Source organism: Bos taurus, chromosome X (assembly GCF_002263795.3).
Source record: "Bos taurus isolate L1 Dominette 01449 registration number 42190680 breed Hereford chromosome X, ARS-UCD2.0, whole genome shotgun sequence".
NCBI lineage: Eukaryota > Metazoa > Chordata > Mammalia > Artiodactyla > Bovidae > Bos > Bos taurus.
In genome coordinates this window covers 49,635,725-49,661,074 of record NC_037357.1, presented here as the reverse complement: position 1 = coordinate 49,661,074, position 25,350 = coordinate 49,635,725, and the positions used below count along the sequence as shown (strand labels likewise).

At 42.1% G+C, this 25,350-nt stretch overlaps 2 protein-coding genes across 4 annotated transcripts in view; one reads left to right on the top strand and one right to left on the bottom strand.

The window, feature by feature from the left end:
* The window catches only part of SRPX2 (sushi repeat containing protein X-linked 2), a 29,795-nt gene extending 16,849 nt beyond the window's left edge, over positions 1–12,946 (bottom strand). Inside the window, exons 1-3 of one of the 3 annotated variants that reach the window (XM_010821633.4) lie at positions 12,612–12,946; positions 10,674–10,906; positions 5,857–5,937 (exon numbers count right to left, since the gene is read on the bottom strand). In XM_010821633.4, coding sequence (XP_010819935.1) covers positions 5,857–5,937; positions 10,674–10,755 — 163 coding nt within the window. In that variant the 5' untranslated portion in view covers positions 10,756–10,906; positions 12,612–12,946. 3 annotated transcript variants of the gene reach the window in all.
* Positions 12,947–16,463: 3,517 nt separating this feature from the next.
* On the top strand, positions 16,464–24,645 carry TSPAN6 (tetraspanin 6). The gene is given in 9 exon segments (NM_001038109.1): positions 16,464–16,511; positions 19,908–20,101; positions 20,997–21,185; positions 21,450–21,524; positions 22,048–22,146; positions 22,407–22,541; positions 22,825–22,908; positions 23,637–23,742; positions 24,424–24,645. Coding segments are annotated over 7 exon segments (738 nt in total). The 5' UTR covers positions 16,464–16,511; positions 19,908–20,014; the 3' UTR covers positions 23,706–23,742; positions 24,424–24,645.
* Positions 24,646–25,350: the final 705 nt, after the last annotated feature.

Here is a 25,350-nt window from a genome sequence, read left to right as displayed (position 1 = left end):
TATATAGTGTTGTATGTCAATTATATTTGACATATATTTGACATATATGAAGAACTATAAAATAAAATAAAGAACTATAAAGCATGACAGTTTACCAAAAGGAAAAAATGACCATGTTGGAAGGCTGGAAAGAGCAAATTCACTATCCCATTTTTCATTTTCCCCAGATTTATTGAGGTATAATTGACACATAAATTGTAAATAGTTAAGGTGAACAATGGGCTTCCCAGGTGGCTCAGTGGTAAAGAATCTGTCTGCAAATACAGGAGACTCAGGTTTGATTCCTGGGTCAGGAAGATCCTCTGGAGTAGGAAATGGCAACCCACTCCAGTATTCTTGCCTGCAGAAACCCATGAACAGAGGGGCCTGGTGGGTTACAGTCCGTGGGGTCGCAAAGAGTTGGACACAAATGAGCATGCATGCAGCAAGGTGAAGAATATGATGTTTTAATATATGTATACATTGTTAAATGATTACTTCAACGATTAACTTCAATGTTAAATGATTACTTCAATGATTATTTCAAATCTGTTCATAAACACATCCATCACCTACATAGTTACCATTATTTTTTGGTAGTGAGAACACTTAAGATGTACTCTGTTAGTAAATTTCAACTATGCTGCTTGGCAAGACTGATAGCACTGATAGCAAAATGTTTTAGAATTAAACACAGGCTTATGAGCAGTTAGGAAGAGAAACGTGATCTCCAAGTGACCTCGAGAATAAGTAATTCAAGGCTAACCTCATTTTCTTTTTGGGTGTGGTCACCAGACTGGTAGAACAGGGGAAATGGTGGGAACATTATGTGGAAGTAAGTGAGGCATGAGACAATGCCCTTCATGCCATTAACGTGGATGGGCTGAACACAGGAGAGGTGACAGTACAGTCATGGAGATTCAAACTGGCTGAACAAATGTACCCAAAGAATGTTGATGGGAAACTGAAACTAAGAATGTGGTAGGAAAAGTGTTAGTCATTATGGAGTAGCTACAGTGTGCTAGGCATGATGCTTTATAATTTCATTTTCCCATCCATCATCTCACATAGTTCTCCCAACAGCCCTGAAAAGGTGCGTGGGTGTTTATCACTATTTTACAGATGAGGGAGTAACTTGCCCCAAACCAGAAGCAAGTAAGGGGCAGAGCTGGATGTGAATCCAAGATTTGTCTGGCTCTAAAACCCATTTTTTCTAACCACAGTATCTGTCATTGCAGCATGTAAAGCTCTGCTCTTTTGAAGTATAGATTTACATTTTTGAATACGTAATATAACCACCTGGTTCAAAATCCCCAAAGTATAAAAAGTTATACAGTTAAATTCTCCCTTCCATCCCTGCTCCCCCACCTATCCCTACTTAGTCCCCCTATCGGGAACTACTGTTAATAGTTTCTTTACACATATAAAGTGAGTCTTATTTTCTCTTCCTCTTTATCACATAGAGTACGTCCACTGTTCCCACCAGCGCTTTTTAAAATAAACTTAATAATGTGTTTCAGAGGTCTTGTCAACAACTGGAGAGCAAGCATGAAAAGTATTTAAATTAAATAATATTTATAAAATACATAGCACAGTGACTGGCACATAATATGTGTCTGTCCAGGGTCAAAATTGCTGGAAGGTAGAAGAGCTGGGATCTGAATTCAGGCCTGCGGCCTCTGCAATTCACCTATCTCTTTCTAGAGATTATAAAGAAAATGGTGTGCTGACAACATGATTGAAAGCACCTTCTTCATGATTATCATCAGATAACACAGGCAGTTACCAGCTTGCCCAGTGATGTAGCAATCTGGGAGCAAGTGGTAGCCCAGAGGACTGGGACATACCTCAGAGAAGCGTTTTTGACTCCAAGCTAGGAGTCAGTTTAAGAGAAGGAAAGGAAGTTCAAGATTAGTGAAAATGGTACCAAAGTATGTGAGCAGTTTGCTCTAAAATAATGATGTGCTTTTTATTGGTTAACTTTTATTTTTTTTTAAACATCCTTTTAAAAAACAAAACAAAAAACCCACAATGGGCTACATTTCCGATGGAAGAGATAGAATGGGCATGGCTTTGAAGTCAGACATTCCTGCACTTGAATTCCTGCCCTGCCACTCCTGAGCTCCGTGATGCTCTAAATTGAACTTCCCAATGGCACCCCACTCCAGTGGTCTTGCCTGGAGAATCCCAGAGACGGGGGAGCCTGGTGGGCTGCCGTCTATGGGGTCGCACAGAGTCGGACACGACTGAAGCGACTTAGCAGCAGCAGCAGCAGAGCTGTTTCCTGATCTGTAAAGTAGGACTAATAAACCAGTTTCATAGGATTGTTTTGAGAGTCAAATGAAGATGCATGTGTAAAACATATCTAGCCCTGGGAATGGGAATGACATTCCCTGTGTCAGTGTCTGTGTTTGAACCACTGGTTTATCCCATTTCATGGAACAACACAGGGCTGCCATGTGGAGGTGCCTGCCTCAAGTTACAGAAAGTCTTTTAAGCACCACAGTGGCAGAGCTATTGATTATGAGATCACAAGACCTTACAAGGAATGCTGGAACTTCAGGTTGTACCTTCCTGGCAGCCCCTCCTGCCTCAACATAGATACGGAGAAGGCAATGGCACCCCACTCCAGTACTCTTGCCTGGAAAATCCCATGGATGGAGGAGCCTGGAAGGCTGCAATCCATAACCTTACCAAATTAGTTTTATGTCCCGAGACTAAGTCCCGAAGATAGCCATGAGACAATTTATCCCCAAGACCAAAGGCCACCATGTGGCTTATATTTTTCTAAATGGCTTTATACACATTTAAAAATAACCAATGAGGCAGATTAATATTAATCACAGGGCTGTTGGACCCCCTGAAAGTACCTTCTGCATCTGTTGCTTTTTCCTGTCTATGTCTCCCATTTATGATCTACTACAATCTGGCTTTTGCTCCCAGAATTCCAACCAGCCAGTACACATTTCTTGAGCATCTACTTTTGACATAGCTCTATGGGAGTGTCATACGTGGCACCTTCTGTTAAATAGAGAACTATTTGGTTGACAGTAATGAAAAATAAACCAAAGAGGCAGTATATAACGAATGCCAAATGAGTGATCCAGATAATAAAAATTTATATCAGAAGACGTATATGGTAGGTACTCAATAAATAGTCGCTGAATTAATGAATGAAAGAATGAATAAATGAGGGAAAGCTCAGTGTGGACCCAAACTGTCAGGAAACAGAGCTCTATTAATCTGGCTAGTCATAGATTTCATGTGTGGAGAAGGGATAATGTGTTGTCAGACTATCTAGACTGAGACCAAATTCTATTAGAAATAATCACAGTGGGTCAGTAGGTTTGGGGAAGGGAGAAACATGAGTCAGATAATCCAATTAGGAGGCAGTTGTCATTATCCATGTGTAAGGTAATAAAAGTTTTAATCACTGGGATTAATAAAGAAATGACAATTCTTGGTGAATGACTGGTGAGAGGTGATGAAGAAAGGGGGGCTATTAAAGGTGATGGGGGCTGTTAAAGGTCACATTAAGGTATTTTGAAGAGGATGATGGTACCATTATCAAAAGTGTGAAGGCCAGATGTCAAACCTTTTTCAGGGAAGATGAAAGAATTTAGTTTTAAATATCTCCAAATGGAAGTGTCTAGCAGCAATTAGAGGTGTAGTCTGGGAGCTCAGGAGACAGATCATGATCAATTGAAGTTCAGATCAATGCCTCACTCTCCCTCCTGTCACTACTAGAGAGCCCATCTCCTTTATTGGCCTCAGCTATGATCATAATAGTGAAATGTCATGGAGTCCAAGGATGGGGGTGGGGTGAGAAGAGATAGATGTGTTCACTGTTGCTGAGAGATGTGGAGGCTGAGCTCAAAAAGGGGCCATATGATTTGGGCTTTGGGAGAGGATTGTCATTGACCTTTAAGGGCTGTTGTCTCAGCATGGAGATCTGTGGATGAGAAGGCAAGAGACTGTAGGGAGTTTGGGGGTTGGCAGGTGCTAAGACAGAGAGGCAGTGGGTCTAGACCATTTGGCAGAGTAAGAAGATAGGTAGAAAGAAGGTAGCTAGAAAGGAGCAGAGAGGAACTCCAACCTCTCATCATTTCTCTATTGAAACTGTTTTCTCAAACGTTACCATTTACCTTCTTCTTGCCAAATATACTGTTTGTAATACCCTCAATTTGTTTCTCTCCAATATTTGACACAGATCTCTTATTCCTTCTCCTCCCTTAAAATTCTCTTCTCCTGTGGCTTTTGTAATATATTAGATGCTACCCCAATCTCCTCCTACATGGCTGACCACTAATGATCTCTTTTTCCCTTGTTGGTTCCCGTTTTCCTGCGCACATATGCAGATGACCTCTAAGGCTCTGATGTTGGCCCCCTGCTCTCTCAGATAGCTCATCCATCTAAGTTAATGACTCTGACCCACGAAGCTCCATCGTTCTTCTCCCCACTGCCTATAGGGTACAAACCACTTTTCTTTTCTAACCTTGTCTCTCTGAGAAGGGTCTTACAGTTCTCCCAGGTGCCAGACTGGATGCTTTCAGAGAGTCCTTTGTTTCTTAACCTCTTGGTACATCAAATCTGTACTAGGTCTTATCATCTTTCTTTAAAACATCTCTGGGATTCATCCTTGCTCTTCATTTCTTTTCAACTAGCATCAATCATCTCTAACCAACATCACTGTTACTGGTTCCTGGAGAATCTCCCTGACCCAGGGTCTACACCTCCTGAACTCCTACTTTCTGCCCACAATAATGAGGTTGATATTCTGAAATTACTATTTACCATGCCGCTCCCCTATGCAAAAACATATAACGACTCCCTATAACTCTTATCACAACAGCCAAACTCCTCAACATGGCTTGCAAAGCACAGAAACTAAGAATCTTAGAAATGGAAAGGATAGTAGAAATCATGTGGTCTAACTTTCCTTCTAAAGCAGGAACCACTATTCAGCCTCTCTTTAGAAGGGTCTCTAGATCATGGCGGGTTTCCCAGGTGACTCAGTGGTAAAGAAAATCTGCCTGCCAATGCAGGAGACATGGGTTCAATCCCTGGGTCAGGAAGATCCCCTGGAGAAGGAAATGGCAACACACTTCAGTGTTCTTGCCTGAAGAATTACGTGGAAAGAGGAACCTGGAGGGCTATAGTCCATGGGGGTCACAAAAGAGTCTGACATGACTTAGTGACTAAACTACCACCACCTGGATTGTGGAGCCTTTCCTAATTTGGTCTCACTGTTTATATTCAACTTTACTTCCTACAACTCCCTCCATATCCCATATCCTCCAGTCAGACTGGATTCTTCCCAGTGCCTTCCTCTTACACGTTTGTTCTTCTTTCTCTACCTGTGGCCATATGCTTTGCTGAATGCCCTCCTGTCTCTGTTCTACTTCTCGAAATCTACCCATCATTCAAGGCCTAGTCTAAACATCATCTTTCATGACCCCTCCCCTGACTTCTTTTTCTTAATTCCTATTGTGTTTACTGGTAGCACAGAGTTTCATGCTTCCTTGCCCTACACCTGCTAATTTTATTGCCCCCTCACTCATATCCCTTAGGAGAATGTAAGCTTCTTGAGGGGGACAAAACTTTACCTTTGTAGCACCCAAGGCTTTCCTTACACAGAATTAGGCATACAGTAGGTACTCAGTCCATACTTAGTGATAGAAGGGCAATCTTAATGCTAGAGAGGTTGGATCATGCAGCAAGTCAGTAACAAGATTCATGGATGGAAACCACAGCCCTTGATTCCCTGAACTGCAGCTTTGATACAAATGAGCCAAGCTGGGTGAGGATGCATCAGACAGGGCCTAGGAATTAGGACAGAAAAGGCCTTTCCTAAGCCTGAGAAGCAGTGAGGATTACCTTTGTAGTCTAGGATGGGAGTCTGTGGGACCTCTTCAGCATAGACTTCATTGTAGCTTTCATCTGGGTAGTAGCCTGAGCCTAGAATGAAGAAAATATCAAGATAACATATTGGTCTCTGATGCAAGTCCTTTCCAACCTTTTCTGCTTTCCAGCTTGGTCCCTTTATGAGGGCGTGACACTCCATGGGTGGAGAATGAGGTGGCTATTTAGTGGGAAAAATCCTATGCTGTGAAGCAGCACAACTAATGTGGGCAAACCTCCACACCTCAGGTGCATAGAGGGTGAGCTAATGGTGGGGGAGGGGTGGGCAGCTTACTGGGCTTCCTTGGTGGCTCAAGCAGTAAAGAATTTGCTTGCAGTGCAGAAGACCCGGGTTTGATCCCTGGATTGGGAAGATCCACTGGAGAAGGGAATGGCAACCCACTCCAGTATTTTTGTCTGGACAATCCCATGGATGGAGGAGCCTGGTGGGCTATAGTCCAGGGGGTCAGGTGGCTACTGGTAGCATTAGAAGACTCCATTAAAAAAAAAAAAATCAACCTTCTTGACCATCCACCCATCCTGCCCATTTGGACTAGAAATGATCCATTTCCCTGATGCAACACAGGAGTCTTGGTGAGACACTGATGACTGAGTTCTGAGGATGGACTGTTGTCCCAGATAGGAGGCAAAAATACAGAACCTTAGCAAGGGTCTTTCCATTAATGATGGGCCTTCTTACAGTCATCAGAGGGAAACAATTCCTCAAGCTCCCACCAGCCCACAGGGCACCAGCCTTTTGCTATATAGTCCATGGGGTTGCAAAGAGTTGGACACGACTGAGCGAATTTCACTTTTTTTTTTTTTTTTTAATCAACTGTGTATTAAGGATAATTCTATGCAGGAAGCTTAAAAAAAAAAACAACACATAGAGCCATATGGTGATAGGAAATCTTACAATTTCAATTTCAATTGATTGCCAGGGCCAGGGGTGGCATGCCAGGGCAAAGAGGGAGGGCTTAAGAGGCAAGGGGAGTTTCACTGCCTGAACAGTTTGCCCTGGTTTGCAGAAATATTCAGTCACTCTGATCAGCAGGAGCCTTAGTAGGGAGGTGCTGAACTAGAGAACATTCTGGGTCCACCCCCGTTCTGTTAAGTGGTCCAGTCCCTGTGGAGGCCAGTCTGCGGCTGTCTGGGAGACTAAACAGTGTGTTCCACCAGACAGCAGGAAATGGGTCATGCATACTAATTGGAATACAACTTGGTCCTTTCTGGAGGGAAGTTTCCGGAAACTCTCTTTCCAGCCTCACTGTGTGCCTAAAGCACACACATTAATAGAGCAGCCAGCCGTGCTGGAGTCAGAGACAATTCTTCATTTCCAGGAGAGAGTGTGCTTCTGGGACAAGGCTGGGTTTTAGCACCGGAGCCCTTTGGCCTGTGTAAACACTCTGACCACAAGCTTACCCTGTCTCCTCTCTGGGCAGAGACACGGGGCCCCCTGCACTAATGGGTGGAGCAGAGGGTAGATGATGAGGCTCCTCCATTCCCCACGGGCCCAGACTGGGGGTGAGGGGTGGGTGTTGGGAAACTAGTCCAACTTGATGAACAAGGGAATGAATCAAATTGAAAGTTTGTCTTATGAAATCATGGCCTCATTGGTTTGCCCTCATTCCAGAGGAAAGAGTTCATATTTTCTCCTTCCCTTTATTTTTTTCTGGTTTCCCTTTTCAGTTCTCTCCTGGCTTTCCTTTATTTCTCCTTAGGCCTCCTCTCCCTTGCTCCCTCTTTTCCCACCTGGGTGGTTTCTTTGTGGTGGAGGGAGGTGGCAGGGTGGACAGAATTCTTGTCAGCTGTTTCAGTTTAGTATCAAAGCCTTACAATGCCTATAAACAGGAGGCCAGATATGTGTGATTTTCTAAAGGATTTGGTCCCCATACTCCTGTTCCAGAGCTTGCCTGTGAACAAATTCCCAGCATGGGAGCAAGCCTCTGTTTACCAAAAGAGCAGACAGGAGTGTCCAAGGCCTATGACTGGATAACGACCACCACAATAACAACAATGACTCTTAACATCACTCAGCACCTACTCTGGGTTTAGCCCATTACATGTGTCATCTCATTAGATCACCCTGACATCTCAGTGAGGTAGACACCCTTATTGCTTTCAAATACAGATGAGGTAACAGGCTCAGAGGAGTTCAGGAACTAGCTCGAGGTTTCCCAGCAAGTAAGGGGCAGAGTGGGCATTCCAGCCCAGGGTAGTTTGATCCCCTTGATGCCAAACTCAGACACTCCACTAAAGATGGTTGTAGGGGAAAGTTTTGGACAACATCCAACAGAAATAAAAATCCAAAATCTTTATTGCAATTCAGCTTTTTAAACTCTGTGTGTGTGGGATCGAAGGCCACCAAACATTTCATATCACTCCAGAATTACAAGGGATGTGGAAAAGCTGAGGTGAAGACTCAGTCAGATAATTACAGTCTTCACCAGGGTACAAAGCTGGCTGGCCCAGTGCCAAGTCTGCTTTGTGACAGGAATAATTCAGGGCCACCTTACCGCTTTAAGCCTTTCCATTTCTCATCTTTGCCTGTCTTTGGATAATTTTTGGAAAATATTAAGATACTGAGATGTGATATATGAAACTAGAGGACCCCTCCCCCCACCTTGTTCTATCTGTCTGTCCCTCTTGAGCCCTGGTGGGGAGAAGCTTTGGCATCGTTCCTTGGTCCCTTTAGGCTGATTGGTGGTTACCATGTGGTCTGTTACTGGGTTCCTCCAATATCCATAGAACAGACCCTCTAAAGCACTACACTTTACAAAGGTGTGGTTGGAAATGTAACTGATAGTTGATGACTATTTTAAGATCCACACTAATGCTTGGATTATGATAAGAAATGCTGTCTGACTTCCTGAACTGCACAGATATGCCAATACACACTTGTAATCCACTGCTGGCTTGATTTATATTTTTAACCCTTCCTACACCCTGCTGATTATTCCTGGATCCTATTTCTGATTAGCCCAGAATCCATACATGGCTGCTTTCCTTGTACAACTCCCACTGGAGGACAAGGTTATAGCCATGAACAAAACAGCCCTGAATGCATATAGTGGTCACTAAATATCTACTGAGTGAAGAAATGAACACATGAACAGAGCAAACTCAGACAGTTGAGCTAGTGATGTAGGGAAAGATTATTGGGAAATTCCCAAGTATCTCTCATCACATAGCCTTCTAAGAAAAGAACAGGACAGAATGAACGGGTTGGCAGGACTGTCAAAGACTTCACTAGCCAGGGCTCCCAAGAAGGAGTGATGAGCATGGTGACTCTTATAGAAAGTGGGGAATGGCCACCTTTGCAAATGGCCTTTTGAGACTTTCAAATGAATCCAAGTCTTAAAAAACTGCATTGTCCTCAAGACTCCAAAAGCTCAGGCTTCCACCCTGGGGAAGGTAAAGGCCTCAGTGTGCTCTGGGGTTTCTTATAGTGATTCAGAATCAGGCTTCACTCATCTAGCCTACACTCATGGTCTTTGGCTGGATTTTGGTCTCATGTACTTGAACTGAAGCTAGGGAGAGTTTGGGGACGATAGCTGCACATATATTCTGGAGACTTGGGCTCCTTTAACCCCAAACAGTGTGTGCTCTGCCAAGGGCTTGATTTGAACATCTTTGCCTCAGTGTCAGCCCTCATGCTTCACCCCCTACAAAGCCAAGTTAAGCCAAACAGGGGAAGAAGTTCGCATATTTGTTTGAAAACTTGATGCAGCTGTTCCAAACAGAGCTTCTGCCAGAGGCTTCCACCAGGAGCTAAGGGCATGTGGAAAATTTTAGCTACGATGACTGCAGCTGTGATGGAAGCAGTTTGTTATTTACTCATCTCTGGATGTTTTTCTAACTCCATTAGTTGGGCCTGTCTCCTTCCCCTGCTCCTCCCAGCCCCCATGAAGGCAGACAGTGCTGACCACAGAATATTATTAGCACTTGGAATGCCAGCTGGGCCCCATCAAAAACTCCTGTCTGGCACCTCATTATCCTTCCTTCATTCCTCCCCTTCCTTTCCCTCCTCGCTGAATGAGTTCTCTTGAGCGCCCTATATCTCCCCAGAGGCAAAGGATGAAACACATTCAGGGATCTAGAAATCCCCATCCTTTCCAAAGTAAGAAACAAGCCAGAAGAAACTGGGGATTCCTGTTCAAGAGAATGTGGTCTGAATTGTCATTAGCAATCTTTATCAGAAAGGAGCTATAAAAATCTCATCCTATAAATAATGTCTGGGAGGGGAGAGAGAAAGAGAGAGAAAATGGAAAAGCAGGTAAGATAATGGCCTCAAAAGCCATGTTAACAAGCCACATTTTTAATATTTATTTATATTTATGAAGTATAGTTCAAGTATGTGGCTGTTGTTGTTCCCTCAGTCGTGTCCAACTCTTTGCGACCCCCTGGACTGCAGCATGTATAGTATAGTTCATGTATATAGTATTACATAAATTACTAGTGCACAATATAGTGGTTCACAATTTTTAAAGATTATACTCCATTTTTAGTGATTATAAAATATTTGCTATATTCCCTGTGTTGTGCAAATAAACTACAAGAATATATTGACCAAACTCACTTTTATGCTGGTGCAGCCTGTTTTCAAAAATCTATTAGTTTGCCTCAAAAGCCTCCCTCCGTAGCCTGCCTCAATGTTTAACCATCTTCTTTATTGAGGATAGTTCTTCTCTGTATCTAAGTGCCTCCTATTTCAGTCTAACCTTCCCTTCTCTAAGACTTGGTCTAAGCCCTGCCCTTCCTGGAAATAATGGGCTACAGTTCCTATGACATACCTGCATACCATGTTGGCATCACTGCTGGAGTGAGGAAGAGCAGCAGAGAGAGAGCTCCTCTTCGAGTTAGTTGAATGGCCATCCTTGAAAAGGTGGTGGGGAGGGATGGGAAGGGAGGTTAGGGAGACAAGAATAGAGGTATGTGGCCAGAAGCACCAAGGCAAAGGAGGATGACTTTCAGAAATCAGGCATCAATGAACTTCCAAAAGTGAGAGGAAGCAGAAATGCAGGATCTACGAGGAAGAAGAGAGATTTTTAAATTAACAAATACCTGTTATATTGTCCCCTTTGGAAGGATCTCCCACTTTTAGGATAATAAGACTCTATTTGTGAATTCTGGTCTTTTCCTCTCAGGAGGAAGAGGACAGAAAACAACCAATTCTCAATTGATCCTGGTGATATCTGATGCCAGTGTTCCATGGCCTAAATTACAGAGAGGGACATTGAGATCTCAAGACCAGGAAAGGGCCAACATTAAATCATATAGAACCAAGAGAGAAACCTGCAATCTAAATGTCCCAGGTGATGGTTTCATTCACTGAACTAGTGCTTCCTAACCACGAATCTGAGAAAGTGTTAGCATATACAGACTAAGAACTTGAACTCTGGAGTTACATAGATCTGGATATGTATCCATTTCTGTCCCTATTAGTTACGGAGCTTTGGACAAATTCCTTACCTTCTCTTAGCCTCAGTTTCCTTATCTATAAAATGGGCACAAAAATAGAATTTACATTATAGAGTGGATTATTGCCTGAAACATAGGGAAGCAATCCATATATATTAGATACTATATTACCAATTCCATCTTGAACAGGACTGGATGTCTTCTTTCTCTAGTCTCTCAGGCAGTGACTATACCCTGGCTCAGTTCTTAGCTTTGGATTTTGAGGCTTAGCGGTTTGGTAGTGGCTTCCGGCTTTCAAGTCCAGCCTAACTTTCTAGTTTTATCCTGCTGAGCCAGCAGGAAGTCAGTAAGGGTGAAAAGAACATACTAAGGTACGTGAGGAGAGGGTAAGCAACCTCCCACTGCCCTCTCACTTCCCATCCTGTCCTCACTCTAATGAGTGAGGGACTCTCTAATGGGACTCTAATGGGATGAGAGTTTTGTGGCTTCCAGTAGGCAAATACTTCATAAATGACAGTATTAAAACTTGCTGCCCATTGCTGTAAACTGGCCGCCGGATTTCTCAGCAAGAACCCATTCACCCACAGGCTTTCAATGAAACACCATGCTCAGGGGAGGGTCAGTTCCAGAAATGGAGGAACAAAAAGATGGCAGATTCTGACCAGCATCCCTAAGGGATACAAGAAGTCCAAGAATGGCAGAAATTCATTTTCCAATTCATTGCTACCTAGCTTCAGATTCTGTCTTGAGAGTGGCAAGGAAGCAGAATACAGAACAAGTGAGAGCAAGCAGGGGAGGCAAGGAAAGTGGAAACATGTGGGAAGGAATCTCAGCAAGAAAAGATAATCTGCCAGAGCTGAAGACAAGAGATGAAAGCAGAAAGAGGGAATGAACAGACGAGAGAGAGGAGATTAAAGAGAGATGCACTAATCATCAACCCCCTCTCCCACATGCAGCCTCCATCCAGTTCCTTGGTTTGGGAGCAGGAGCTTTCCTTTGCAGACCCAGTGCTCTGAGTCTGTGACCCCTTCCCTACCCACCTTTCTCGCCAATCTCAAACTGAAAACTTGACTCAGTCATGGGGTCGGCCATCCCTCTGCTGTGGGCAGGGAAAGTAGTGGGAACCTGTGTCTGCAGCCAGGTCACAGCTCAAATGGAAACCAGCATATGGTCCAATTTCATAAAAGAACTTCTTCCCGCACCCCCCAATCCCCGAGCCATGTTGCCTAAGTCCTGGGTCTCGTTACTCCCTCGGGTTGAGAGATGGGGTGGTATGGTATGGAGTGGAGGGGTGAAGCAGCAGATCTTACCTGATGTACGGGTTTTTTGTACTCTCTCTTCTCTTTCTCCTTCCTCTCTGCTCCTCTCATCAGTCGGAAAAACTACTTTTTAACATTCCTAGAATGAGTGGCTCCTGGTCTGTCCGGGCCTCCAGGATTCTGTTAACACTGCCCAGATGTTAGGACATTGGCATCTGCCAAAAGTTTCCTTAAAGCTATAGTAGCCCCAAAGCTATAGCTGTTCCTCCCTCAGAGAAAGATTTTAGAGAAATGGAGGAGAAGGAATGCAAGGATAAGAGGAGCTCAGCCCGTCTGCTGCTGAGCAGAGGAGAGTGTGAGTGGCGCTGGCCTCAAGCCCATGAGTATAGTAATGACTAACAGGCTGGCTAAAGGGCCTCCAGAGATGTGGCGCAGTGAAGAACATTTTTTTTTTTTTTTAATGACATCAGGATTGAATGAAAACGAATTCCACAAACTCTCAGGAGAGGGGAGGAGTGGAGCCGATTTTGAAATTCCCTGGAGATTTCCCCTGTAATTCCTTAGTACTCACCATCCCCAAGTTGCCCTGCCATCCATATGCACAGGGTCAGACCCACTTTGAAATTATCTCTGATGACCTAATTCCAATGGACTTCAGTTTCTGATAAGATTGTGTTGTTGACAAAATATACCATGTGCTTCCAGCCTTCAGGATCAAACTGATTTCCTGTAATAAGAGCAGAGAGAAAGCATACTCACAGATGCTTTAGGGGGAGGTTGTTTACGTGAATTGAAATGATCTCTCTGTGCATGGCAAGGTTAAAGCCATTGCTAAGCTGTTTCTCACAGATCTCTGATGGAGGGCCATGTTTCTCCTCATCAAGCAAGCTTTCTTCATTTTAGTGTCTGATAATGAGACTGTTCTACCATGGGACATATCTGCTCCTGGTACTTTCCCTCCCCTCAGAGTTGCATTTCCAACTTCGAAATGCAGTGGTCCTGGAAGAAATTGTTTTAGATGCTGTAGAAAGAATTTATTTCCTGTGTATGTAAGCAAATTGGTAACCCCTTCTCAGTTATGAAGGGAAGAATTGTACTTAAAATAATACAAAGTTCAGTAGCAAGCCTGTTTCATTTTTCATCCACTGATCATGACTATGTACGGAGTGTTTACAGTGTGATCATTTTATAAAGTAGCTAAAAGCATGGTCTTGGCCTCATTCATTCAATAAATTTATCAAGCATTTACTGTGTTAAAGATGGAGGACAAAATTCCTGACATCCTAATACATAATTAACTCAACAAATATTTATTGAGCATCTATTATGTACCACACACTGTTCGAGGTGCTTGAGAGACACCCTTGCCCTTATGGATTGGAGGAAACAGACATTTAACAAAGATGTTAATTACAATTTTGTGTATTGAGCTGATCAATCTTCATTGGGCTTCAACTAAGCTAAGAACCAAGGGACAGTGATGAGTAAAAATTGTGTGATCCTTGATCTTATGAAGCTTACTCTGCAGCTCCCACAGGGTTTGTGTTTATTAGGGGAGAGAAGGACGACACAATTAGAAAATTGTACAAGACCCTATAAATTTCCAAAAGGTATGGAATACACTGTGAAGACTCTGTGGGAAAACATAGGCCGTGGTCTGCTCTCAGGCAAGGGAAATGACATAAACAAGAGCTCATTGTTAAGTCAAAGCAGGGGATGGGTTAACTGGTATGAGGGTTCAGAGGAGCGGTAGGAGATAAAGTTGAATAAATACTGTAGGGCTCTTGAAATTATGGGCCGTTGAAATCAGATATAGGCGTTTACATTAAACTTATGTGTTAGAAAATAGTGAATTTATTAAATAAATGTGTGTGTGACAGAGAGCGTGAGAGAAAGAGCAAAAGAGAGAGATTGACAGCGAGTGAGTGAGCAGAGGGATAAATTCTACCAGGGTTGTTTTCTTTCTAAAAATCCCTTCACTGACTCCCTTGTGGCAAAGAATATAGTCCCAGCTCTTAGCAGGACACACTGTACCCCACACAAGCAAATCCCCCTATGTCCTCAGCCTGGTTTAAACATTCACTCCATGACTCCTCATTCTGGAAACACTAAACTTGCTCTTCCTTTCTCACTGTTGTGGCTTGGGACAGATATGTTTACTCCACTCTGTAACCCTTTCCCTTCTTTCCTGGCCTGTTGAGAAGCTTCTCTCAGCCCATCCCAGCCAGAGCTGGTTTACTTCACCTTCCTTTTCTATCATATCACTTTGTACATGTCTCATGTCTCAATTATAGGATTTATCACATTTATTGCCACGATTGATCTATGATAGTCTCTGTTCCCTACTCTAACTAGTCTTTTCAACTCAGACTCATCTCTGTCCCTTACTAGACTGTGAGTGGGACCATGGCTTAGTCTTCTTCATTCCCCCAGCACCAAACACAGAGCCCAGAACATGCTAAGATGAAGATGCTGCATAGGCCTTGTGTCCCACTCAGGGCTGGAAGGAGCAGGGCAGAGGGGTGGCAGTGAGAGATTAAAGAAGAAAATGAAGGAGAAGATTATAGAAATCATAGGGAGATCAAGGTAAGGGGATAAGTGAGACAAGAGGGGCAGCATTCCTATGAAGCACTTGGATGGGTAATATGAAGACCTTACAACAAACAGGTAGGGTTAATTTAAAAAACCAACATTTCTTCAGCACTACTACGTGGGGGTAACACTATATTAGACACTGTGGGGATATAAAGTTAAATAAAACACATTTTCCTATGACTTGGTTGGGAAGACAAGAAAAGACAGAGACTGGCAACATTCATACATACAAATATGAATTTTTTAAGGTTGTTAAAGTTCAGTATCAAAACTTTTAATAAGAAGCACCTCAGAGTCAACAAGATATTGTTTTAAGAAATACTAGATATGGAAACTGACTAGTTGAAATATCAGCAAAGCTCAACAAGCCTACATTTGAAATCATTCTTAGAAAGCGGACTAGGACAAATTGATAATGTAAATGTAAATTTTAATACCATTTAGGAGTATTTCTCATTTCCATGTGTCCCAAATTGTATATTATGAGTCTTTTTGGAAAAGGCAAGATAAGGACTGGAAAAGGAAGAAAGGGTTCATAGAGAATGTGAAAGGAGTAGATGGGAAAGGGTGAATGAAAAAGACAATTGCAGAGAAGGAACAGTGAGAACGCACAAGAGACAAGAGGGATAAAAAGATATTCTTATTTAGGAAGGTAGCTTGTAAAACTATACCTATGAGTTATCTGTCAAAATTATGATGTTTAAATTATCTGTTTAAATGATGGTTATCTGATGACTATAATGTAAAATATGAGACTTTAATAAGTAGAAGGTGTTTTTAAATTTTACAATAGGTACTTAGCCGAAGGTAATTGGAGGGATTCTAGAAAAGGTATTAGAAAATGAAAATAAGACAAGCAGCGGGCTTCCCTTGTAGCTCAGCTGGTAAAGAATCCACCCACAGTGCAGGAAACCTGGGTTTGATCCCGGGTTGGGAAGATCCCCTGGCAAAGGGAAAGGCTACCCACTCCAGTATTTTGGCCTAGAGAATTCCATGGACTATACAGTCCATGGGGTCACAAAGAGTCAGACATGACTGAGCGAAGTAATGTCCCAAGACGTTATCTAACAGCTCAACTTAATTTTTCCGTTTTATGTCAGTGTGATACTGGGATGGCTTAGACATTTAGTTTTTAATTTCATTTAATTAATCAAGCCTTGAGTGACTACTAAGTGGTTAGCCTCAGAGGCCAGCTATGACCAATGAGCTGAACAGGGATTGGCCAAGCACCAAATGACCTCATCAATTGAGCATTGTGTCCTAGGGTCCTGGAGAGTATAAAAGCGGGTGCAGGAGCCCAGCCAAACTGGCTCTTCAAGTAGTTTCTGAACATGTAGACAACCAGACGTAAGACAGGTAAGTAGAGAAGAAGCAGATACTGAAAGCAGGTACTATAGTAATTGATTAAGGGTATGAGTTAATGTGAATGATCAGAGTATAAGGACTGATGTTAAAGAAAGAAGTATATGTGTTGGCCAGGCTGGAGAGTTGGGGGAGGTTGTTCTCATTGGGTTGGGTTTGAGCTGAACCTTAAGTTGTGGGGCAGGTATTTTGAGTTTAGAGATTGGGAAGTAGGGAACAGATCTTATTTATTGGGGAGATAATCGTACTGGCTTATTATGGAACAGGAAATTCACTTTGGAAAAGCTATAGGAAATAAGCTGATGTGCTGGAAGAGGCATCATTTAAATGTCAAAGAAAAACACTTTAATCTTAAAGGTTACAGGAAGTTAATAGAGAAGGGACCAAATCTACACTAAATGTTGACTGTAAAACAAGCAGTAACAATATTTAAGGAAAGTATCTTCCTTTTTCCCCCTACATTTTCAACATCAAATGTTTTTTTGTGATCAGAAAAGAGGGAGAAATTAAGAGGTTGAACCAAAAAAGCTATTGAACTCCCTTTACCACTCTGGGATGGGCAGGGTTACCTCCTAGGTGGTTGGGCTAATTGAGTGAAGGCAAAAGTAAAATTCAACAAAACCCACAAGTACAAGGCAGAATTGGGGAAACCATTGAGGTTCTTGTGCTTCAGGGGTTCCAAAGAGCCCTTGTTTATGGTTAAATGTACAATTGCAGCCATATCTCATCACAGAGTGGGCTCTGTTTCTGATGAGAGAAATGGAAGTTGCCAGGGTTTAGTCCTAGGCAAGTTACTTAGCTTCTTTGAACCTGTCTCCTCATCTGTAAAACATGAGCAATGGTAGTCGCGGCCTCACAATAAGGACTTTTGTGATGTAAGGATGAGGTAACACTTGTTGGTTGCTTAGCAATGGTGGTTGGTACATAGTCAATGCTCAGTACAGCATTTATTAATAATTTAAGGAATAAATTTATTTTATAGCCTAGAGACTTACTTCTTACATTGCCTAGATGGGATTAGATGCCTCTTTGTCTGGGTTTCGACCCAGACCCAGACCTAAATTTGAACTAAACTGAACTTCTAGGCTTGGTGGCATGGCAATGGTGGGAGTGGGGTTAGCAGGGTGGGAGGCACTGTTCAAGGTGTTGTGGCCATAGGAATATTAAATTCCATGTCAGGTTTTGGTTTAATTTGGCACTGACTGTTATTCAAACAAAGCAGTGTTGTGAGTAGCAGAGGAAGGGAGGGGAGGAAAATCAACACATTCTTGGAAATAAGATGCAGCTTTTGCTTGGCTATTTTGTTTTTTCTTCAGCCACAGAAATATTTATTTGCTCTCAGGCTTACAATGAAAATCCCTTTCAGGACATGGTACAAACCTAAGCTTTAGAGGAAACTTCATTTAAGATGACAAGAATTTAGCAAGATTTCCCTTGATACTTTTTTGTTTTAATATGAGAACCCCTCAGATGTGTGCTCTTTAGTTTAGGGAGACCACTTTGGGTATACTGAGAGCCCCCTCAACTTCATTTCCTGTGGCTGTGGCATATATGGTGTTTTAAAATTTGATGTCTGCCTTATTTCCTGATGACCTTAGTGTTTACGAAGTGTATACATGTATCATTTACCTGTTCTCTCCATGTATGTATGTGCTAGGCTTTTCATGCTTTAGTATAAGGCATGGCAGTGCAATAATTCTCCAGCAGTTGCTCTCTTGGACCTCAGACATCTGGCATGATGCTATAGGAGCTGGTCCTAGGTCAATATTTGAAGCACAAGGAAGCTCTGTGTGACCAAGTTAATGGAACTTTCCTGTTTTCTGGTTCTGTGGTATGTGTTTAAAGCAAGATTTAGAGCAAAAAAGTTTAGGCAGTCACCTCTTCTTCACCAATGCAGGGCTTATTGCCGTGGCAATACAATGAATACCCATTTGTGATGTTAAGCTTGTGTCACTGATGATGTAATTGGTTGGTTAGGAAATGGAATACTGTCTTTTAATCCCATCCCCCTAGAAACACCTCCCCCTGACACACACATTTGACAGTTTCTTCCCTTAAAGAGCTTATACTTTTGTTAAACCGGACCTTAACAGATGAAAAAAAAAAATCCCTATCTATCCTGAGGTCTCTAGTATTTAGGAGATTGTGAAAAGGGCTGTTGTGCATGTGTGTGTGTGTGTGTGTGTGTTTTAAAATTCCACTTTACCCTAGAGTTTGACTCAGGTCTGCCTGTGGACATAAGGGACAGGAAACTTTCTGGTGATTCATTCCCATCCTGGAAGCAGTTTAAGTCCTTAGGAACACATAGTCTCAAGTTCTAGGAAGATCTAAGCAACTGGTAGAATTTCTTTGGGATGAGTAGGCACCAAATACCATATACAGCTTATATAATAGAGGAGAGGATTGAAAAAGCACAGTTATCTCTAGTTTTGCCTTTGCTGTTAGTTGTGTGACCCAAGATTTCAGCCTCTTTATGATCAGCTGTTCTTGATCTGAAAATACAGAGGGCTGGAATATACAGTGCCTTTCAGTCTTAACATTTAAAAGAGAGTCACATTTACCGGGTATTCTCTGTAGCGCCTTCCCTTTTGAAAGTTTGTAGCTAATAGCTGAACTTACATTTGAGGAGTAATTACTTTAAAGCACTTTTCCTTAATCTCCAGTAATTTAGATGATAAGGAGGGAGAGGGATAAAGGCAAGAATTTTTGGCAAATTCTTGTAGAGAAATTCTAAAATTCATTACTTTCCTATCTACCTTTGGAATTCTTTCAATAAGTGGTTATTTATTATTCTTGTGCCCCTTCCCCACCTCCTAAAACAGTGTTCAAAAATCGAAAAAACACAAGAGACAAAAAAAAGAAAAATCATCCTAATTCCACCACTCACGTAAATTGCACTTTTCCTTTAGGTTTTTGTCTAAAAACATGTGACTGGATGGATCGCTCTGAGAACTGCTTTTGCTTCTCTTTGGAAATATAGGTCCATGTCTTGAGAGTATTTTGCTACGTAATAAGATACTCTTAGGTTACTTTTTCTTAGGTTACTTTTAACCTCTTTTCATCCTCCCCCCCACCCCCCTCCCCCACTTTTAGGGCATTAGGGGCCGGCGAGGCCGTATCTCAAGAGTGCTGCTGGCGTTGCTGGTGTTAGAAACAATATGATGCACTTATAAGGGCATGGAGAGGGGTGGGGGGCAGGAAATATTCCATAAGCGAAAAAATGAAGCAACCTGCACTCTGAAGATCTAAGAAATTTCCGACACTAGAACCTTTTGTGTAGCGTTTTCGGCAACCTTCGGCAGAGGGCGCTCGGAAATTGTCGTCACTTTCCGGACAGCCTCCCAGACTTTACCCTCTAGAAAACTGTACAGTGTTTCCGGCTTTTCTCAGTTGCGGGCGCTCGTAACTTTTCGGCAGTTTCCGGGAAGACTCGGGGGCTCCGCGCCTCGCTAGCTGTTCCGATCGCCTGGCGCAGCGGGCAGGGTCTCTGGCGAGTCATGGCGTCCCCTTCTCGGAGGCTGCAGACCAAACCGGTCATCACTTGTTTCAAGAGCGTCCTGTTGATCTACACATTCATCTTCTGGGTGAGAGACGGAGACTCCGGGGACTGGAGGGGATCCCAGGCTGGAGTCGGGGAGGGGGTGTGTGACCCCGAGCCGAGGGAGCTCGGATCCGAAGTGGGAAGGGAGGCGCGAGTGGGGTTGGGGCGGCGGTCGCTGCTGGGACCTCGGCGCTGGGACTCCACCTCGGGTTCGGGCATCTCGCCCGCTCGGGTCGGGGTCTTGGGCAGCCGAGAGGCTGAACCAGGACCAGAAGTGCCTAGCGTTCGAATTAGATGCGGGGCGCCTGGAATGGAGTGACCGCCCCCCCCCCCCGCCCCCAAAGCAAGCAGAGAGTGTCCCCTGAGAAGCAAGGCTTGCCCGGGCCCGGTGAGGGCTCGCTTGCATAATAGTCTCTTTCTTTTCACTGCTTCATAAGAGGGGAGTATTTCGCAGGTAAGTATGATAATGGCTCCGCTCCCGCCAGTCTATCCTTAGGCTTGCTTTGTGAACCATTCTTTTGTACGCTGTGCACATTTGTTTCTGGAACACTTTCGAACACTCCCTCTCCCCCTACCTGCGGGAAGGTTTTCTTCCTAAAGCGGGAGTAAATGGGTTAAGGAAGTTTTGAACCCTAGGGTAAAAAAAAAAAAAACATCAAGTTTAAGAATTTTGTCAAGAAGCCTAGCTGCCCCCTGGTTTTGTCCTGGCTACAGCTGTCCAGCGTGTGGGTTTATCAAGACCTGTTCTTGTGTGCAGCTCCCCTTCCTAACCCTCTGTACAGTCCCCCCTTGTCTGCCATATCCCAGCCACAGTTCTGTGGCCACAGAGTGCTACGTCAATTCTCACACCTATTGTTTCTTAAACATCTAGTGGTGTGTGGTTTGAAGATGTTACTGTATACAGTGTATAACTCTCTATTCTCTGATTTCCCACATAGATCACTGGTGTTATCCTTCTTGCCGTTGGCATTTGGGGCAAGGTGAGCCTAGAGAATTATTTTTCCCTTTTAAATGAGAAGGCCACCAATGTCCCCTTTGTGCTCATTGGCACTGGCACTGTCATTATTCTTTTGGGCACCTTTGGCTGTTTTGCTACCTGCCGAGCTTCTGCATGGATGCTGAAACTGGTGAGTCCTTGTTTTCTTAAAATTGGTTGTTGGTTTTTGAAAAGGCTAATATGTTGTAGGCTTTGTTTCTTGGAACTAGGCATGGCCCCTTTCTGATTTTTCCTCTTCCTTATGAAAACTTAGCAAGTAACAGTATAGCTGCCAATTCCCACTTCTGTTGTGTTTTCCCTGCCCTTTTCAGTAACAATGTGCTGAACATTGACTCGCTTTGCAGCTGTCACGTATCTTATTTATGCTGACTTGGACTTTCTTTTTATCCCACAGTATGCAATGTTTCTGACTCTCATTTTTTTGGTTGAACTGGTCGCTGCTATCATAGGATTTGTTTTCAGACATGAGGTAAGCTTGCCTTTGGGAACCTGAATATGTGAAAATTTATCCTCTAAGAGATAAAACTGGATAAATTTAAGTAATAGAGTTAAAAGACAGCTTTCACTAGTGCTTTCACTAGCACAAAACTGGTAACACAAAATTGATACCTTCTCCACTTGTCAAAACTTTAAAAACAAATTAGAAATTGGAATTCCACTTTGTTAAATCTGGGGTTAGGAAATCATTCAGTGAGTACTGAGGCCTCATCCAGGAGAGTGTTTAACAAAGTGGTAGTGAGGGTGGGCGATACAGCAGTACAAAGCTGCCACTTGAATAAATATAGGTTCCCATTGTACTTTGAACTTCTCATAGTTATCATCTTTTCCTGGAATGTTTTGCTTAGGAGTCCCCTTAGCAAAACCATATCACTTAGAAGATAGAATTGGACCATAGATATTAATTATATGTTGCTGCAATTTCCTATTTGACCTGGAGATCCAAAGAACATTCTAGAATCTTTGTTTACCAGCCTTGTGTTTCTTTGCTGTAGATTAAGAACAGCCTTAAGAATAATTATGAGAAAGCTTTAAAGCAGTATAACGCTACGGGAGATTATAGAAGTGATGCAGTAGACAAGATCCAAAGCATGGTAAGTGGTCATAGCTGGTGGTTTCTCAAGAAGGAAACACATTCCCTATTCCCTCAGAGAAGATGATAGGGCCCTGCCTATCATATGTTGTCCACTTGCAGTATAGCAGTGAAAGACCAGTTCCAAAATGTTTATCTCATGAATTTTAATGCCAATGTCATAGGATAGAGATCACTGAGTATAATCTTAGATGCTGGTGTAATTGTTTGACTACATAGTTGTAATATGAACTCTAAATGCTTTTGTTGGATTTTTTTCAGTTGCATTGTTGTGGTGTCACCAACTATAGAGATTGGAAGGATACTAATTATTACTCGGAAAAAGGATTTCCTGAAAGCTGCTGTAAACTTGAAGATTGTTCTCCTCAGAGAGATGCAGATAAAGTAAACAATGAAGTAAGGAGTAAAAAAAGAATTTAATTTTCACTCACAATACACATAATCTGCAATAGCGCAGAAAACTGAAGCTCAGAAAATTTGTGACTTGTGATTAAGTGACACTTAAATGCATAATCCAAAAAATGAATCTTATGTCCCTCAAAAGAGATAGGATTTGTTATGAAAGAATAATTTGAATAAAAGAACAAAGATCATCTTTTGCAGAGATGTGTGATCAAAGTATTATTGCTTGGACTGTACTTACTGTTTTTTTTTTTTTTTTTAATTTCTCTTCCATTAGGGTTGTTTTATAATGGTGATGACCATTATAGAGTCAGAAATGGGAGTTGTTGCTGGAATTTCTTTTGGAGTCGCTTGCTTCCAAGTAAGTCCTTGTAGTTAGGAAATGTTTCATCACTTTTGTAGGTGTAGGCTACAAGATTTCCACTTTGAAGGCTTTGAGTTTTTGCTTCTGGGCCCTGTATAGCAAGGACATTTTTTAGAGAAGTCACATTTTCACAAAACTCAGTCGATCATCTCAGTAGAAACAGTAGTTTTGCCCTTTCCATTCCAGTTTTCAGTTGTCTTGGATCCTGTTTTACCATGCTGTTTTCCACAACGCCAGAGTTCTGTGAGACCTGCCCTCTTAGGTCTCTCTGAATCTGTACTCTCTAATAAAATAGCCACCTTTCGAAAGTTATAACTATGAAATTAAAATTTTAGCTCCTTAGGCTTCCATTTGAAGTGCTTGAAAACCATATGTGGCTAATTGCTGCCATGCTGGACAGCATTTTCATTATCACAGTACTGCCTCATAGATGGAGATTTTACTTGATGAGATGCTAATTCTAAGCCATATCCTTTTTGCTCTGATAACTGAGAGGAAGAATAAGAAAAGTTTCCCCAAACTTCAGGATTTTCCCAGATTGATTTATGTCAGGGATGGTTGTGAAATTCCAGATCACAGTTGTAGTTAAGACATCATGTATAAGCTTATTATAGAAAAAACTTAAGGAAATAAGTAGTGAATTGGAAGTGAAAGGACCTGTATCTTCAGGTATTTAAGCTTTATGTGTATGTGTATGTTTAGTTTTGCTTATATTTTATTTCCAGCTGATTGGAATCTTTCTAGCTTACTGCCTCTCTCGTGCCATTACAAATAACCAGTATGAGATAGTGTAACCAACATAACACGGGCCTATTACTCTCCAACTTTAAGGTATGTTCATTTTGATCCTCAGCACTGTCAGTGTTTACTTCAGCCTATACATGTGATGAATGGGACTGAGTTTGCAAAGAAGATCATGTCCAGCAGTGCATTCAAATATTATCAGTATTGTGTTAGCAGTGGGACACAACTGAAGTGACTTGACACAGCACAGCCATGTATAAGCACTAGTCTCGCAAAAATATCATGGCAGTAAAAGGACAGATGGGCCTCTCTGGGTTTACCTACATGTCAGCCTAAAGATCCTTCGTGGTCCCATTTCTAACAGATTTGAACCTAATGAAGAGAAATGAAGAATCCTAATAGTGACCTTACTTGTAAGTGTCCCTGGCAAGTACACTCTGGCTCTTGATCAATACCGGCATTTTCCCCTGGTCTTTTACCCAATTCTCATTTACTGCAGTCTTCTGGTATTACTAGAGCCATGAACTCATCTAGCTTAACTAGATTTTGGAGAAACATGTGTTTCAATAACTTCAGAATTTGAATGATAAAATGTGAGAACTATAGCTGGCTGAATTAATCCCTAGGGTTCCCTTCACATTTGATTTGAGTCACTCACTGGGAACACGTGGAGATCTTCATTAGCAGACTAGATTAAAATGTGTGCAAATGAATACAGATATTGAAGTTTGGGTTACAAGGAAATTAACTATTTTTCCTTTAATTTAGGATATTAACATCCCTATCCCCAACCTTGTGAATTACAAGATCACCTGGATGGAAGACCTACATTTGTTACAGATAGATTGAAAAACTACATCAATAGTCTGATTCGATCAAGACAGTTGTTTGATACGTTCGAAGTCCACCTTTTGTCCCATTCATGTTACATCATTGAAATCTCCATATCACTCTGAAACACTGGAAGAGCTTAATAAATTGTAAACGAAGCAAAACTGTTCCTGTTGACTTTTTTGTCTTGGTATGGGGCTTTTGATAGACAATGAGTTTGCTGTTCATGTAGTAAGATCGAAAACTGACCCTTCCAAACTTGCCCTTTTCCCAGCCAGAGTTATCTGGTGTGATTGTATACTTTGCTTCAAGAAATTAAAATGTTTTCATTAGTCACACTGTAATTTAATTCCAGCCAGTAGTTGGATAACACCCATCATCAGAGTTGCCAATTGGTGGTAATGGTCTGACTTCTAAGGCACTCAAGACTGTAAAAGGCACTACACATGCTCTGTGATACATCAGGTTGCAACACCTTAACACTTTACGTTTCTTGCCTCTGAATTCAGATATTTACACTAACATGTTTGTTTCCATTATTGTTTGAAAGGTTCTAATTATTACTGGTGCCAGAGTTATTGTATTCTCTTTGGGAATTTAAAGCAAAAGATCTTCATTAGCTTTAGCTGGAATTTCCTTGCCAGGTTCATATGACTTAATTGTCAATACTAAGGTTAACTTTTAATAGTTTTGTGGCTTTGGTTAATAAATATAAATCTTTTACACAATAAATAGTGTTTTTCTCTAAAATCATTGTGTTTAACTTTTGGAAAATCTTCTGGGATGGTGGTTTTCCGCTGAGAAAGCTAAGCCCCACATTTCTACTTGGTGAATATAGTTCTGGATATGAAATGTGAATATAGT